At 38.7% G+C, this 16,867-nt stretch overlaps 2 protein-coding genes across 7 annotated transcripts in view; one reads left to right on the top strand and one right to left on the bottom strand.

Annotated features, from left to right (window-relative positions):
• The window catches only part of CCNT2 (cyclin T2), a 25,819-nt gene extending 21,768 nt beyond the window's left edge, over positions 1-4,051 (top strand). For all 6 annotated transcript variants that reach the window (XM_077784911.1, XM_077784912.1, XM_077784916.1 and 3 more), the window contains one exon: positions 1-4,051. This exon is cut by the window's left edge and continues 2,808 nt beyond it. The gene's annotated coding sequence lies outside the window, so the exon portion shown is untranslated.
• A 1,341-nt stretch (positions 4,052-5,392) lies between these two features.
• Positions 5,393-16,624, bottom strand: MAP3K19 (mitogen-activated protein kinase kinase kinase 19). Its single transcript, XM_031505323.2, has 9 exons — positions 16,436-16,624; positions 15,459-15,529; positions 14,876-14,960; positions 13,871-14,112; positions 13,270-13,313; positions 8,726-11,152; positions 7,410-7,559; positions 6,498-7,195; positions 5,393-5,562 (listed from the first exon to the last, which is right to left on the bottom strand). Exons 2-9 carry the CDS (start codon positions 15,517-15,519, stop codon positions 5,496-5,498), a joined length of 3,774 nt encoding a protein of 1,257 aa, XP_031361183.2. The 5' UTR covers positions 15,520-15,529; positions 16,436-16,624; the 3' UTR covers positions 5,393-5,495.
• Positions 16,625-16,867: the final 243 nt, after the last annotated feature.

Genomic DNA, 16,867 nt, shown 5'->3' with positions numbered 1-16,867 from the left:
TCAGCCGCCTGCAGGACAGGGAACAACCCTCTGGGTTCTTACTCACAACTGACACAAGCTCTGAAGTACCTCAACATGAACTCAGTAGATCTATAGTAGCAACAGCCAGTTTTCAGTGACTTCTTTTATCTTAGAAGTGAACATGATGTGAAGTAAACTTTTGCTAAGCCTCCTCATTCCCTTAGTGCTCATTTAACTCTGTAAGTCTCCCATGAACATCTGCAGCTTTGCCCTCCAGTTATTTACTCACCTGTGCTTTAAATGAGAAAACTGTTCAGTATCAGCCTGGTTGGTAGTTGCTGTATGATGTAACTACAAGTATTTCAATTACTATGTAATACTCTGTTTCCAGTAATGCAAACGCTTGTAATTACTTGAATAAGTTTTATTTAAACTATGAATACTTTTTTTACACTTAAGGAATATTTAAATGGAAACCTGATTGCATTTTCTGCTATATCTTAGTGTAAGTCAAGGCCCGTGTACAAAATCCAAAGCTGTCTTATCCCTCCTGAATTGGTTATTTTTCTACATTCGGGATGTAACTTCTTGTTGCAAACTTCTGCATTGTTGAATATTTTCTATCCTTTTATAGTCTGTTTCCTTTCCATCTCAGTGCTACTCTTGGGTCTGATTTGTAACCAATGTAATCTGCATTATATACTGTCCTAAACTAGAGCCTGGACAGACTCATGAAATAGCAGGAAACTGTCTTTGTCTTTGAAGCACTACAGTATTTTATTTTTGTGTCTGTTTAAATAATTGTGCCAGGAAATGCATCTTATACAGCCACTCTGGATAAGCAATATATTGTACTGTAAATATAGCAGTTGCTTTCACAACCTGGAGTTAAAATGTCTGGATGGTAACTAGTGCCTGTCTAATATACTTTGGAAAAGAGCATAGGCCTTCCTCCTATGGTGCTGTTACAAAAAAATTATTACCTGTTTTGATTCTGGGAAGTTGTGAAATATGGTGGACAAAATGTTGCTACGTCACATTGAGATCCAAACAGTGGGTTTTGGTTTCTCTGTAAAGGATGTCCTTAAAACTCTTGGGGTTTGGCTTTCAATGTAATTGTAAATAGGTGAAACTGTCTGTGTGTTTGTGTCTGAATTCCATGTGGTGGTCCTAGGGCTGAGAGGGAGGGAGAGGGGATGCAGTCAGGTGCCACTAGTTTTTGCTGACTGAAACTCACTGTAAATTAGTGAATGGTGTGAATTGCAGCCTGGCTGAGGTGTTGGAAGTGAATGAAAACTATTGGGATCAGCATTGGCCTCATGGGAATGACTGAATAAATGCAATAAAAGGCTCATAGTCAACACTATTACTTTGTTCATCACTTATTACACATTTTTTGTTAAAAACTTGAGTACATGAATTATGTAATTTGTAAAATGATGCTGTAGTGGAGACCTTGCTACAACACTATTAAAAATCTTCTCTCTTTGTGCAATGAGGTTTGTAGAATAGTGAGATTCTTTTGGATGTTGAATCTTCCTGATGGTGGGAATGCTGGGGTGGTGTATCTCACTGTGAGCTGGTACTTGGCTCTTTGCATAACATGGCAGTTCTGTATATTCTTTTGGCTAACTGTAAATATAAATGTTTCATAATAGCTTAGTTGAATTTTTGAGGTACAGCTGTTTGTGTGAGATTAGAAAAAAAGTTTATTTCTAAGAACTTGTAAAAAAATAAAGTATTTTCAATAAAATTCCCTACCTCACCTCTATTGTGCAGAAATGATCCCATTTTCCTATGTTTAATTTTTCCAACTTCATTAGTAAACACTGAGATCTCCTGTCAATTATTGGCAAAGTATTGCTGGTTGTCATCAAATCACTCAAATAATGGAGTGCAGGAAAATCTGAACTCTTCTTTCCTTTATTTCCGTTACATTGATCAAGTATTTGGTACCTGAAAAGCAAATTCTAGACATTTTGTGCTACCTTAAGCTGCTCTTTCTCTGTACCTTGGGGGCAGAGCCTGTGCATGGTAGTAACAGTGTGTGATGGTGGAGGGGATTTTCAGTATTATTCTCTTTTTAGCAGTGAGGGGGTGGGTGACATTGCTCCACCATGCATTCTTCCTTACACCTTACAGGGAAGGGTTCCCAATCCTTGTTTTGCAGGGAAAGTGGCTGGACAAAGACTTTGCTTTCTTTAATCTGATGTAAATGCACACAAGCATAATTAGTTCTAAAAATTTATGTCTTGAGCCTTGGAAATTATGCCAGACTGAACTAGCTAGTTAATTCCTCCTTTCTCTGAAAGGCTCAACTCCTTAAATCTTAAAGAGAGAATTAGTGCCAGGAGTGTTCTCTCCCATTGCTACTGGGAGTGACTGTTTCTCTGGCTTCTGAAGTGGCTATAACAAATCCAAAGTAAATTGATAACCTTGATACTCAGTGCTTGGGTTTGACTCCCCTGTGTTCCTGCACTTGGAACAGCAACATTGGTGTTGCCATAGTTCAGGCATTGTGTTCTTTGACAACACCTCTAAAATTTCTTAGCTGTCCCGTGGTGCAGGTCCCTGTGGGAAGGGACAAATGGGAGAGAAGGCACTGGAGTGTGTCCTGGGGGCCCTTCCTTGGGAGAACCCTGGTTCTTTGCCTGTATGCAAGAGCCAGAGCTTTGATGGCAGTGGTGTAGAAATTGCATGGGTTCCCACTGAGCTTTGTGGAACAGCACTAAATTTGAACCTTAATAATCTCCAGAGACTCTTGTGTTTTCGGGGACCAGGCTCTGCTTCCTTGGGAAGAGAGGCAGATGGGTGCATTTTTGGATGCAAATTTTTACATGCTACAAGTGCAGTGTGACAGCTGGGTTGGCCTGCCTGTGGCCCCACCCTTTGAGACGTGAGCCATGGAGAAACACTGGCTACCCCTGGAGTCATGGACAGGGCTGTGTCTTCAGCTGCTGAGATTTAAGCCCCAAATCCTGAGGAGACCTGCAGTAACAGCAAGTGCCTGGCAGGCTGCTTGCACTGCAATGGGTCCTTACTGATCTCAGAAAGGAAGGCTGTAGCCTTTAAACCAGCAAAGCTCTTACACTAAATAATGAAGCAAAGTGTGACCCTGCTCACTGAGTAACTCAGTCTTATGGAAAAAAAAAAAAAAACAACCAGTTTTCAGGATTTCACATTCTTTCCCCTTGTTACATTGGATACCTGTAATTAGGCACCTGGATTTTGGTGTGAAAATCTCTGATGTCATCACGTTAAGATATATGCAAAATTAGACTTGTTTCTAGGCTGCTCCACCACACTGGCTCAGCCAAGCAACCCAAGGCTCCCCAGATTAACACAGGGCTTGGTTTGGCTGTGCTGGGCCCTGAGCTCTGCTGCAAGCACAGCTCTGATTCAACTGATATACCTTTGTTGCAAGTGCTGGCCTTAAACTGACACCTCATTCTTGAAGTCTGGTTAAACAAAAGCAAAAATGTGCTTTCACATTTGGATTAAAAACTCAGGTTCAAGTTTTACAAACCTCTAATGACTGTTTTGAGTGTAATTAACTGGATTAAACATGACAAATTGCAAATAACTGGTAACCTTAATATTGGAGAACCCTAACAAGAGATGTTTTGCTTGTAAACTGTGCATAAGAAGGGGGGTTTGTAATGCTGACCTTTCTTTAATTAATTATATACTCTAGAGCATTCCCATTCTTTCCTTGCTTATGACTCTCATCTCAGTTTCATTTCATGCTAAATAAACCCTCATATTTACTTTGCAGCTTTGTTGAAGAATCTACCTTAATCTGAGAAGAATTAGTACACATCATGGAATTACGTACATCCCACTAGAGCTCACATGCCCAGGCTCCTGCCTTTATTCTGCAAGGTACTTTAACGTGAAGATACTTTAACGTGATGTTGCCATGGATGTCTGGCATGAGCACCAAGTGATATTCCTCAAAAAAGGACTGTTAACTGCTTGAACTTTGAAGATTACTGTGATGTTAGGATTACTCTTATACTGGCATATTGTTCTGTCATTGTTATGTGACATTATACCTACAGAAACCATTAATAAAGAATTTTGCTAGAAATACTGATTTCTCTTTGCTTTTATAAAGTTTAGACAACTCTCTGAAGTCAGGAGGCTGATGACTACTAGAATAAAATAAAGTTTGAAAGCTATTTAAGTAACTAAGATGTTCAGCACTCTGAGGAAAGTTGGATTGATAATGTTCACATTACATCAGAGCTGACACTGACGTCAGTGTCTTGGATTCTTGAGAGCCCAGCTCTGAACAGTTGTAGGGCTGAGTTTTAGTGCCTCTCTTCCTGGAGCCTGGGTGCTCACAAAGTCTAAAAATTTACCCCATTTCGATAGGAAGAAGCCAAATCAACAAAAGGACGTTCTAACTACTAATATCTGCTTTTTTTGCTTTATTAATACTTAATAATGCTTTTTAGATTTTGTTTAATTTTGTTAGTAGTAGCTAGTTCTGCTAAGTGTAAAGACCATTGGAATGCAGAGGGGCTCTGTTCTGTCATCCAGTCACAGATAGTGCTCACTCCAGTGGTCAGAGAAACACTTCATGTTTTCAGTGATACCAGCACCCCATGGGGACGGTAAGGAAGACAGAGCCAGACTCTGCAGTGTAGCAGTGACAGGACAAGGGACAACAGGACCACTTGACCTGTCGGATAGACTTCAAACATAAAATCACTTTCCCATGAGGGGGTTAAAGACTGGAGCATGTTGCCTGGAGTGGCTGTGGAGTGTCCATCCATAGTCAGACTCAAAGTCAGTGGGACAAGGGCCTGAGCAACCTGCTTCAGTCAGCCCTGCTCTGAGCAGTGGGGCTGGACCAGAACATCTCCAGAGCTCCTTCCTACCTCAAACTTCTGGGACCTGAAAGTGCCCATAAAATGCACTATTTCATTTAAAACAGGCAGTCCCAGGGTTTAGGGATAATTATCTAAATAATTCTCTAGATAATGATGAGATCATTATCTAAGTATCTTGTGGGGGTACAGGGCCTCAGGAACACAGGGCTGATCAATGTATGTAAAAAACTCACCAGCTAGAGACTGAAGTGCCCATCCAGTTAAACAAAAGGGCCCAGATGACTGAATAAAAGCCTCAGTACCTCTCATGCCAGTAGATTGTCTGAGGTTCCTGTGGGATCCTCACACCCATTACTCATCTCCAAAGTTGCAGAGCTCTCTGCCCATAGCTCTTTCCATAGGGTTTTACAGACATTCCAGCTTACCTGGCCTGTTTCTTGCCAGTGATGGTGACTTTATTTTCCCTTTAAGTCTCTCCAAATACAACACAACGTGGCCTTGTGTTCACAGTGAAGGACAGGCAGTGCAGAGCAGGTACTCTTTAATCACTGCTGCCTCATAACAGACTCCTTGAACACGACTGCTCCTCAGAATTTCTGCTGTCACACAAAGTCCAGTTCCTTCTGGTCTTTTCTCCACAACTGAAAATCTTTTCCATGGAAAATAAACACTCATTTGGCAAGAGCTGTGAAAAATTCAATGTCCTCCTTTCACAAAGGGATGGTCCAGCAACTGCAGAGCAGAAGGCCGTTGGTGCTGATCTCTGCATTGAAGGTTCCACAAATCAGTATATAAAATTAATATGTATGCCTGTAAAATCTTAATTGCAAAATTAGCCTTTATTATTATTTATCCATTCACTACTCACTTTTAGGGTTTTTTTTTAATAAAGTTGATAGAAAGGAAGGGAGGCTTGGAGGGAAAAGACTGTTGGAATTTATGAATTACAAAATTGAAATATTTTATTATTAAAGAAATCATTACTTATTCCCCTGAATTCCTTCCTGATTTGGCTATTTTAGTTGCACCAAAAATGTATTTAAGAAAGGTGATAATTATCTGCTTGAGCCTCTGTCAATCACGTTGTCCTCTCCTCTCCAATCAATGTCATGAATTTTTAGAAGCCCATGGCTTTGTTTAAAACCAAACAACTACCACAAAAATAATTCTTATAATGTGTGAATGCCAGTGGTTTGGGGTTTTACAGAGAGAACTTCATGTTTCTAGTAACTATTATGTTTCAAACAAGTATGTGTTTCCTGGACTGGCAGTGATAATAAATTTTTCCACTGCAGAAGACAATAATTAAGTGAAATTTCTTCCATGTAGAATACTGTCCTTAAGACAATTTGTCTGACATAGACCAAACTCAAACAATGCTGCAACAGCAAAGCACATCAAAGAAATTTATCAAATGTTTTGTTCAAAACTCAACGGTGCCATGTTTCTGCATGAAAATTACAGGGAAAGTAAATTACGAGTATAAGGCCTACAAAAAGAGAATCTTTGAGGGCTTTTTTATACCATTATGAAGAGTAAAGCTCTTTTATATATACTTTTATCTAAAGGCTCTCCTGAAATGCTGAAAAGCCTATGTATTTACAATAAAGTCATATGTCCCATAACCTAAGGTCCCATGAGCCACCTCCAGAACACAAACCAGCTGCATCCTCCCTTTCCCGCTCAGCGGCTCCGTACCTGGTTAAGCAGGCGCGCACAAACTCCACGGCAGCGCTGGAGAAGCGCTCGGGCAGGGCCGGCATCAGCCCCCGGTGCGCCCCGATGTAGAACATGGCCGCCACCCTGCCCATGGAGGCCAGAGGGGGTTTGCCTGTGGCCATCTCGAACACGGTGCAGCCGACGCTCCAGATGTCCGATTTCCTGCCGTAGCCGGAGTCGGTGATGACCTCCGGAGCCATCCAGTAGGGAGTGCCGTGCACGGAGCGGAGCAGCTCGCTGCCCGTGCCGCTGAGGCTGGCCCGGGCCAGGCGCCGGGCACAGCCAAAGTCAATCAGCTTGATTACCCCGGTGGGCATGAGCATCACGTTATTGCCTTTGATGTCTCTGTGGACCACACAGTTGTCGTGTAAGTATGCAACCCCTTGTAGAATTTGCTTGGTGTATTTACGCAGGACAACTTCTGGCAACGGGCCGAAGCGATTCAGAATACTGGAAATGGAGCCACCAGGAACAAACTCCATGAATATGCTTAAAATGTTGTCTTCCAGGCAAGTTCCTAAGTAAGTTACAATATTTGCATGCTTCAACGTCTTCAAAAGATCAACTTCCTCATGGAACTTCTGATACTCCTTTTCTGTAGTGAGTTGATCTGATGTCTCCAAAACCATCTGTTTTACAGCTATTAACTGTCCCTGGCTTGTCAGACCACAGTACACCTACAGTGAAACCAGCACTTATCAAAACAAGACACGAGACTAAACTTGTGTATTTACTTATTTTAAATAGAATCTTTGTGCTTGTCATGTTTCATATCTCCCTGTATAATCTAAAATATTTACCCATTTGTTGAATAGGACAACAGCTATTTTTGAGATAAAGTGTAGCTCAATGACAATCAACACATCTCAACATATTCACACATTAACTTACCGTGCCATAGGCTCCCTTTCCAAGGACTTCTCCTCTTGTCCAAATGATAGGATCTTTGGTAGCTAAACTGCTTCTTGGGAATTTAGTAGATTCATCGAAGTTCAGAAGGCCATTTTCTTCATTTGAAGCCAAAAAAGCCTTACTGCAATTCTGCTTGAAAGATGATGGTCAGTGTGGGGAGAAAGCAGAGAGGAAAAGACAGGCTTCATTTGGTCCCCCATTTTTTCATAAGGAGCCATTTTTCCTGCCATGACTTTACTTGATAGATTTATATATATATATATATAAATAGCCCAGGCCATTGATAGAATTGCTATACTAGGTAAAAGTGTATAAATATTTTCAAGTATAAATCACAACCGTGCATAACCACAACATCTTCTTCCATTGGCACCAAGACAGAAGAGCACTTAAAAGAGCAGGATACACTCTCTTTTTTGGTCTCATAGGTACAGTTTGCTAAGCTGAAGGGTGAATATGGCTATCATCATGCTCTAAGTAACACATGTTACACAATTCTGATGAAAATAACATGCCATCACTTCCCAGGAAGAAGAGACTGCTTCAGAAAGATGGCAATAGTCATCCTATCTAGTTATGGGTTTCCTTGGGAAGAAGTGAGAACAGAGCTCTAATTGGCATCTGTGTCTGCAGAAGAACAAGGGAGTGTATCAATATGTAGTGAAAGACATTTCCTTACAAATTTGTAATTTATATGGACAGAGAGCTAACAGGACCAAGAAGAAGCAGTACTGGTAGAGAAACACCTGAGTAGGTGAAGGCATGCAGCTGAATTTGGGGCCAAAATCTGAGCCTTCTGAGCTTGAAGTTTTGATTAAGCATCAATTAAAGTGAATAAGTCTGTCTGATAAACAAATACTTATGGTTCATATCTATAAAAGTATCTAGTTGCACTCAGAGACTTAAGGTAATTGCCCTTCTGGATATGCAAGACTATTTGTAGAGTCTTTTCATATTCCTGTCCAATTCTCCAGCTCTTGCCTTGCTCAAAACCTTTTTATACAAGGTCTTCAGTTAAAACAGCTTATTCTCTTTATTCACTACAATTTTTCAATCTATATAAGCTTTGGCAGCTATTCCCATCATGTCCTAGTACCTTCTGGCTTGTGTCCTGACATGCAGCCTTTAACACAGATGTATTCAACAGAGCACTGGAAAAATCAGTGGGCAGCTGGCCCAAGGAAAGGAGACTTGATAAATCTCTTTAATAAGCATATATTTCCCATTTTTCATCCAAACTTGTGTGAAGCATCACTCAAATTATTTAGCAAGTTATAAGAAGAAATTACTTTTACCTTCTCTAGAGCACTATTTATTATTGCTCCAGCTCCATTCATCATATTCTCCTCTTCTTCACTCTGTGTGTTTTGTATTTTAGAACATGTATTTTTTGTTCTTGAAGAGTTTATGTCTTTTTCTTCAAGCATTAGCAATTCTTTGGCCAGGCAACAAAGCAACTCATCAGTCACATCCTTAGTATCTGACCAGGAAGAAATGTTTTGACTTGTCTTGGAACTGGAGCTTTTGGCATTTTTTCTCCAAATCACTGAAGCCTGAGTCAATTCATTTGCCAAACTACTGTTTTGAGGTGTGTTTGCACAACTGTGATCTAATATTTTTGTAGAGGACTGACATTCCAGTCCATCTGAAAAGAGTAACTCACTTTTATTGACAGACTTGGAGTGCTGGTGTGATTCCCAGCCTTTGCCACCATCCCCCCTGCACTGGGGCACACAGATGTTCTGCTCTGCTGTTACCAGACTGCCACTTGGAGCAACACATTCTTTGCAGTCTTGATCACTGAACTGAAGGAGATCCTGGCTGCAGGCAGCAGCTCTCTGATGGCTGGATTTATCCTGGCTGTCTAACAACTGCTCCAAAGAAACTTCTTTAATAGTTGAAAGGTTTGAATTTGTAAATATTTCATTTTGCTTAGTTGCCTGTGAAAGCTTGTCTAAAAATGTGAGCTGATCGGTGTTTCTGTGAAATAATGTTGTGCTACTCAAGGTGTGTGTTTGAAAATCCAAGTCAGAAGCTGTTGTGTTATCTTGCTCTGTGTTGCTGTCACTCAACTTGGTCCTTCTGTCCTTGGTGATTAAATCTTTCTGCTTTTGTTTAGGACCAGCTATGGTCTTCTTTGGCTTAGAATGTGTTTTCTTTTGAGTGTTTCTGACTCTGCTGCTTTCTCTTCCTTTACTGCTGGTAGATCTGCAGGTGCATCTTCCTGGTGGAACAGAATAAACACCTTTATAAAACCTGCCCTCATGCTGGTCAAGGTCTCTCATGTGGGAATAGACAGGAGTTCCAAACATTTCATAAATACCTGGGCCTTGGTCATCTGAATTTATTATTTGGAACATGTCAGTGTAGTTCAGATCTACAAAATCTGAAGCAGAGGGTGCATGTGGCAGACAAAGCGAAGTACCATGTTTCTTTAAGACAGCAGAACTTTTGCAACTGCAGGAGCAACTTTGCTTTTTAATTTTCTGAGTACTCTGAGGAACATGGCCTTTGTGTCCTTGAGTAGTTTTTTTCTGACATTTCATGGAAGCCTCAGCTTTCACTTTTGTCGGTTCCAAAGATGGAAAAAACTGACTCTTGGCATTTGATTTTGTGGTAACCTCACCAGAAGCAATTAAGTCTTCAGATACTTTTATCTTATTAATTTTAGATTTTGATGAATATTTATTTCTATTCATCTTTATTTTATTGTTGTCATTTTCTTTGTCAGCAACACCATTGAGGTTCTGAGGAACATGAGGAGGTAGGGTACAGACCCCACCCTTTTTTGTGGCAGGTTGTTCAGCAATGTGTGTTTCCCTGGCTGGCCCTTGTTCAGAGAGTGTAACATGAGCAACAGCTACAAGCTCACTTTGGTCCTCTGAAGTTGCTTCTGACATTGCTTCTTTTTCTATTTCAGGTTCAGAGACACAGACTTGATTGTCTGACTGTTTTCCAGAGGGATCTTGAACTTCTACTCTGGGAATTACTGCAACTACAGAATTATCTTCCAAGGCTTCGTAGGCCTCTATTACTTCATTTTTATAGGAAGAATCTAAATCCTGATTGCAAAGCACAAGGTTGGCACTCTCAGCATCTTCCTGTGGTTTATAATCTAGCATCAACTCTGTAGCATTTTCTTCTTCCAGACCAGTGCTACAGCAATTCTCTGCTCTGTTTTGCTTGTTGCCAGCTCTTGAGGCATTGCTGTAGCTGGACACTGTAAATGCTGTCTGGGCTGTAAACATGCCACAGCTCACCAGAGCATTGCCTGAACCCAAGAGAGAATGACTCTGATCCCAGAACCTGGCTTGGGTCAGAAGATCGATATTCTCACAAACCACTGAACACTGGAATTTCACCTGGTTCTTCCCAGTGTGGATTGGTACATCAGCTTCCCTCCATTTTAAATGGCTTTGGATTTCTTCCTTCTTGTTGTTGGGGTACTTATCACAGTTGTTAATGCTGAAGTAGTACAGGTTCTTCACTGGAGTGAACTTATCAGAAACTGTGGCCATGATCAATTCTGATGACTTTTCCCCGAGCCCGTTTAATAAGTTGTCTAACTGATACTGATAAAATTTAGTAACTGGTTTTATAGGCTGAGGAATAGAGTTCATAATATTGAAAATATTTTTGATGTTTCTGCTTTCATTGACATCCTTTAGAGGAGCAAGATGAATTTTTCTTACAGGCTGATATGTCACTGGTGGCAAATGAAACTGTAATTTCCATAAAAAACCATTAATAATCTGCTACACCACAGATACAGGTAAAAACTAATCTCTAAGAGCCAAGTAGTCTTAGGAAAAAAAAAACTGGGAAAATATTATTCTTTTATATATTCCTATATTAAACCTATTATGAAGTATAATATCAGACTCCTAAGAAAATACATTGTTTTTCTCACATTACTTGCATTAATTTTCTCAGACCCAGAACTATGTCTAAGTATTTCTTAGTTCAAAAATTGGGATCTTTTGCTTTAAGGCACAAGTAATTCGCCATGATTTAGAACCAGAAAGTTTTGTCCACATGTACAAATCCTCTTGTCAGTTATTAACTCTGTCTAATGGCACTTCACATGTTTGCTCCAGGAATTCAAAGGCTGGGCAATGGTTTAATGTGCCAGAGCTCCTCTCCTGCTGTGCACTCTCTCTGAATGAGAGCACCACTCTAATGCTGATGTTTAAAGTCTTTTTATGTAACCCTCCAACATGTGCTGACACCATTAATTATATTCCCAATGGAACTAGAGCTCATGTAAGCAATTTTTCAAAAGGAAAACTAGACCATTATAACTAATGTGATTGCATCCCTGGAGAAAACAATTTGAACAAGTTATTTATAGACTTTAAGGTACGTTGCATTAAATCTGAACATATAGATCCATAAACCATGCTAAATGGCCACAGATTTAGCTCACAGTTTTAGGTACACTGGAAGACAGCACAGTCTGTACTCAATTTGCAGTGAAGTGAAATGGATAAAACCAAAGGCAGCTGACACAGAAGCCTGTTGGGTCAGGGATGTGTTTTACTATTCCTCCCTTCGCCCCATCACATTTGTTGAAAGGTACCATGTATATTTGAGGGAGTACAGATCAGAGAAACTGAGTACTTTGTTTGGACTATTCAGATGAACAGTGAGAATGACTTTCTGAAAATAGCATTTCTGTTCTTTATTTCATAGGAAATGAATATTTTTATGCAAATGAATGCAATAGAAATAATCACACAGTCATCTGCTCCAAGTGCTCATTTGCATGTCTATATTCAACATCAGTTTGCAATCTGCAGGAAATTTTTGTTTGCATTCCAAGGGCAAACTGAGGTTTTAACATGCCAGGAAAAGCAATGTGTTGGTTTGAAATGGACAGTTCTGAAGGTTTTGCCCAGCCTGCATGGCATTAATATGAATGCTCAGTTTATCCCAAAGGACACACTCTAGAAATCACCAGAGCCCAAGACATGAAATAAAGCTGCATTAAATCACACCAAGGCCAGCTCAATCATTCTTCTTAAATATTTCCCTCCCTTTTAAATGTTTTTGTTTTTTTTTTTTCATAACCTTTTTTATAATCCTTTGTCAGAACTCTTGCTCCTACTTCTCAACACTTCAATTTTTTCCTGTGATCAGTTATATTCTGTGATGGGTTCACTGCAGTTTACATCTGTTTCAATGAGTTGAGTCTTTTTTAAAAAAGGCTATTAATTAATATAAATGAAGGCCAAATTCTCTTTTTTTCTAAATACATATTTAAAGTATATTTAAAGTGGTGTGAAGTATTGAGATGTAAAATTGTGAGCGTGTTTCTAGGCACAAAACTTTTGTGCAATTCCTATTTACACTTTTCATAAAATCTCATGTCAAGTATGTTTAATTCTAGAAGACTATTTTTTATTTGCTAACACAGTAAATTTCATCAATCATCTAATATCAAGACTATTTTAGAATTCAACATCAATTTTAAATTACCATTTAAAAGAAGTGTTGGGGGTTTTGGCAAAACTAGACATCTAATTTAACAAACAGGATGCACATTTTAATTAATTTATATATTTCTAAAGGTTTTATATATTTTTGAACTTTCAATCTTTTATCTCCAGAAGTCCCTGATGTAACATCTTACTGATAATTTGTTGATATACACCTCAAGATTTGCTGATACACCTATATATAAAATAGATGTAGAAATATTTCACATTGTTAAAAAAAAACCCAACAACACCTGAGACTAAGCAAACTACCTACACTACTTCAGTAGTGTAATTCAGTAGGATTTTGAAAGGATAGAATACTTTTTCCAGTGATCTTTTTATACATAATGTCCTCTTACCTCAGATGTCTTGTTCCTGGTTTTTAGCACTGTTATAGTTAACCCTTAAGAATCAAAACAAATGAAATATTAATTTGATGTTCTTAAATGGACTACAATTCAGATTCATAAATTAATTTAAAATTGTAGTTTGCAGGATTGTGCTTTAAATCTGCAGTGCAGAAAAAAAGTAGGTTGAAATTTAATTGTGGTACTAAACTTCACAATTCCATTTTCCATAGAAAACAATAAAATACTATAATTTTTAAATATTTTAACACTAATAATTTAAAGAAATACTTCTCAATTGTAGATGTTTGCTAACTACAGTATGTAGCTAATCAGTGTTGCCAGTGTGAAGGAGAAAGATGTCATCACTCCAGGCACAGAGAATTACACTCCACATTTTTGGCTCAGTTTCACTACACAGACTACCAGGAATGGTGAAATTTGTCATTGCCTCTCTTTATCTCCTTCATCCTGCAAACACACACAAACTTTTAATTAAAGAAGTGTATTGACATGGGTGAAGTCTCCCTAAAGACAGCAAAAGACATAAAGGGAATATGATAACCAATCTATAACTTTATATAAAATTTGTGACTTTTAAAATTGAACTTACTTTGTTGTATTTGTGCTTTTATTATCTGGAAAGTATCTAAATCCATAAATGATGTTGAAATGTTAGATTCTGGGCATGAGGTCTGTAGCAGAAAGCTGAAGTCAAAGCCATATCCCATGTCCTCTTTCTTTGAGGAGAAAGGTAAAGAAGTGTGATGCCTCTTGGGTAATGCTATCTGATTTTTACTTGGAAGACATGCCACTTGTTGGTCTGGCCATGCTCTGGATGTTGGCGCAGTTTGCCTAAAAGGTAAAACAAAAATAACCAAAGTACAGAACAAAAATAAGTGGAAGGAGCCAGTTCAAACAATCATATGGCTGGAATAACGTGACCAAGAGGTTTGTAAGATCCCAGAATGCCAAAGTGTCTTGTCTTTATTTATCTGTGGGGTTGTGACTCTCCCTGGAAATAGCAGACTGCAATGCAGAGGTTGACTACAAGTGAGATTGAATGACAAACAATGTTAACCAAGCAACAGGAGAGATGTAAAAACATATTGTTCACCTTCTCCTTCTTGACAAAAATTCATTGCTTCCAGTGTGTAGTTTTTATGAATCGTCAGGAGAGTGTCTCAGAAGAATTCTGAAGACCAGATGTGCCTTTTTTACTTACAAAATATGCTACAGCCTGCCTGAAAAAACAGAGGCTGTGTATACAAACCTTAGTTTTCTGCCACCTGTTTTCTGAAGAATGAAAAATGTGGAAAAAGATAAATACTTTGACTGAGAAGAGGTACAAAAGTAGAGTATAAATTATCCTTAAAGCTGTATGCAAGATAATTGTCTGGGTTTAATAAGTCAAATAACCACATACCATATTTTTTAATTTTACCAAATAATTTGTTTACCTAATGCAATATCCTCCCTCCAGAAGAGGCCAATAATTAATATTACAACATAGAGCTGTAAATAATGTCTAGGAAATATTTTTCTTATTCAGGCTACAAACTTTCTTTGTTGCCATTTTTGCACACCCAAGTGCCAATTAAATACTGATGCTTCTTACCTCGTTTCTCCTAGAGCTTTGTCTGACTGATGCATTTTTTCCACTATATTGTCTGCATTCTGAAAAGCAACAACACTTCCACAACCTGCAGTAATACATCAATATTTGCATAAAAGCAGATTAATTCCAGTAACACATGGCAAATGCAGTTATTTTGGGGCATTAAAATAGCATTATAAAGAAGTATCAGGAAAATAAACAAGAGTAAGTTGCATTTCACTAATTTTTGTAATTCATTGATATGTTAATGTATAATTTTGAATTATTTTTATTTCTTTGGTAAGTTTATTAATTCAATGAGCTGCAAAAGCAAAGAACATCTTAAAAAATCAGTTACAGCTCCAATCTCAGAAGAACAGAAATAGAAGACAAATATTGACAGAAACTACACAGAAGTAGAGCATTTAAAAATACTAAAACCAAAGCAAAACTTAGGTCTTTACAGAGGTTCAAATAACTCTTTGATTTTGTATTTTTTATGGCTGCTAAGTTTTGACAAATACCCAGATTTCAAGTTGTTACTGCCCTTTTCCAGCTTCAGATCTACATTTTACAATTTAAACACACAAGCTTTGGAGACTACCTTTTTTGTTTCTCCTCTTATTTTGTTTGTTGTCAGACATACTGTCCTTAAATGTATTCATGCCCAGAAACCTGAAAAGAAAACTGTTAATTGATTTCCAATTGACATAATCAAAGTGTTCCATTATATTTCATTATTTAAGAGACAAAAGTAAGACAAAAACATTTTAAAAGTACTTGAAATTATTCAAAGCACTGTAATTTAGTATCTAATCCCTTTCCTGTGAATGCACAGAACCAAAGAGCTCAGAAAGTTTTTAGAGGTAAAAAAACCCCAACATATGCTATGTTGAATTTGACTTGAAAGGGCTTTGCTCTTAATTAGAAGATTGTAATCTACTTTTGCTATGACTAATCAGCAGTAACTGTGGGAAAGGAGCTGGCTGTCACCCTCCTGGTCAGTACAGCTGTGTGTGGGTAATACTGACCCTGACACAGTCACTTGGTGTGGTGAGTGTGCTGGGAGGTGCTTCTTAATTCTAAAAACACCAACCCTCTTTTCCAAGATTAAACTCTAACAATACCACAGGATGACAGTGGTATAAACAACATAGAACAAACCCAAAGTGCAGACTGGTAAAGAAGAAACATGAGAGGGTTAAGTCAAAGGATTGGGAGTTTTGAAATTCTAGAAAACTAATTCTTAAAAGAAAATGAATCCCAGTTCATAGTTTTGATGGATTTGGGAGTCTTCCTGAAAAACATAGTGAACTTCAGTTTTTCAAGTGGCAAGAATACAAATCAAAGACAGTGAAATTAGCTATAGAGGTAGCTATAGAAGCCAGCACTCTTCATGTCTCATGCTAAAGGCCAGAAAATCCATTACAACATTCATCCCATTATGTTCGCTTGTTAAGAGTCAGATGATGAACTTCCTACAAACTTCCCTTTTTTAAATTTTTTTTTGATACACAAAAAACGCCTTTAAAATAATAACTGAGAATATTCTGTAAAAAGCCAGACTCTTACAAATCTTACCTGGCTCTTCAGCAGCGAAAAGTGAAAGAGGCACATCAATCCAAAGGGAAATTAGAGAGCATTTTCAGCTCGCAGCTGCCTTCCTTTGCTGGCCAGCGAGGAATTCGACAGCAATTAGACACGCTTTGATTTTATTTTCGGCTGTTTCCCTGAGTGCGGAGCGCACAGGAGCCATTCCCGAGGCTCCCGAGGCTCCCAAGGCTCTGCCGCTCCGCGGGGCTGCTGAGTTGACACCACGTCGCCCAGGTAACCGGGGACCTCGGCTTGTTTAATGACCTACGAAAACAAACACAGCCGCGCTAAACGGCAGCACTTCAGGCTCTAACCACACATTCTCCCAGCACACAAACCAAACCGTATTTCTATTCTATATTTACCTCCGCTTATGTTTTTAGTACCTGGTATGTTTCCACGTAATTTTTGCTTCGCACT

This window comes from Lonchura striata, chromosome 8, assembly GCF_046129695.1.
Source record: "Lonchura striata isolate bLonStr1 chromosome 8, bLonStr1.mat, whole genome shotgun sequence".
NCBI classification, from domain to species: Eukaryota; Metazoa; Chordata; class Aves; order Passeriformes; family Estrildidae; genus Lonchura; species Lonchura striata.
The sequence above is the reverse complement of the archived record's forward strand: the minus strand, read 5'-3'. Positions and strand labels throughout refer to the sequence as shown.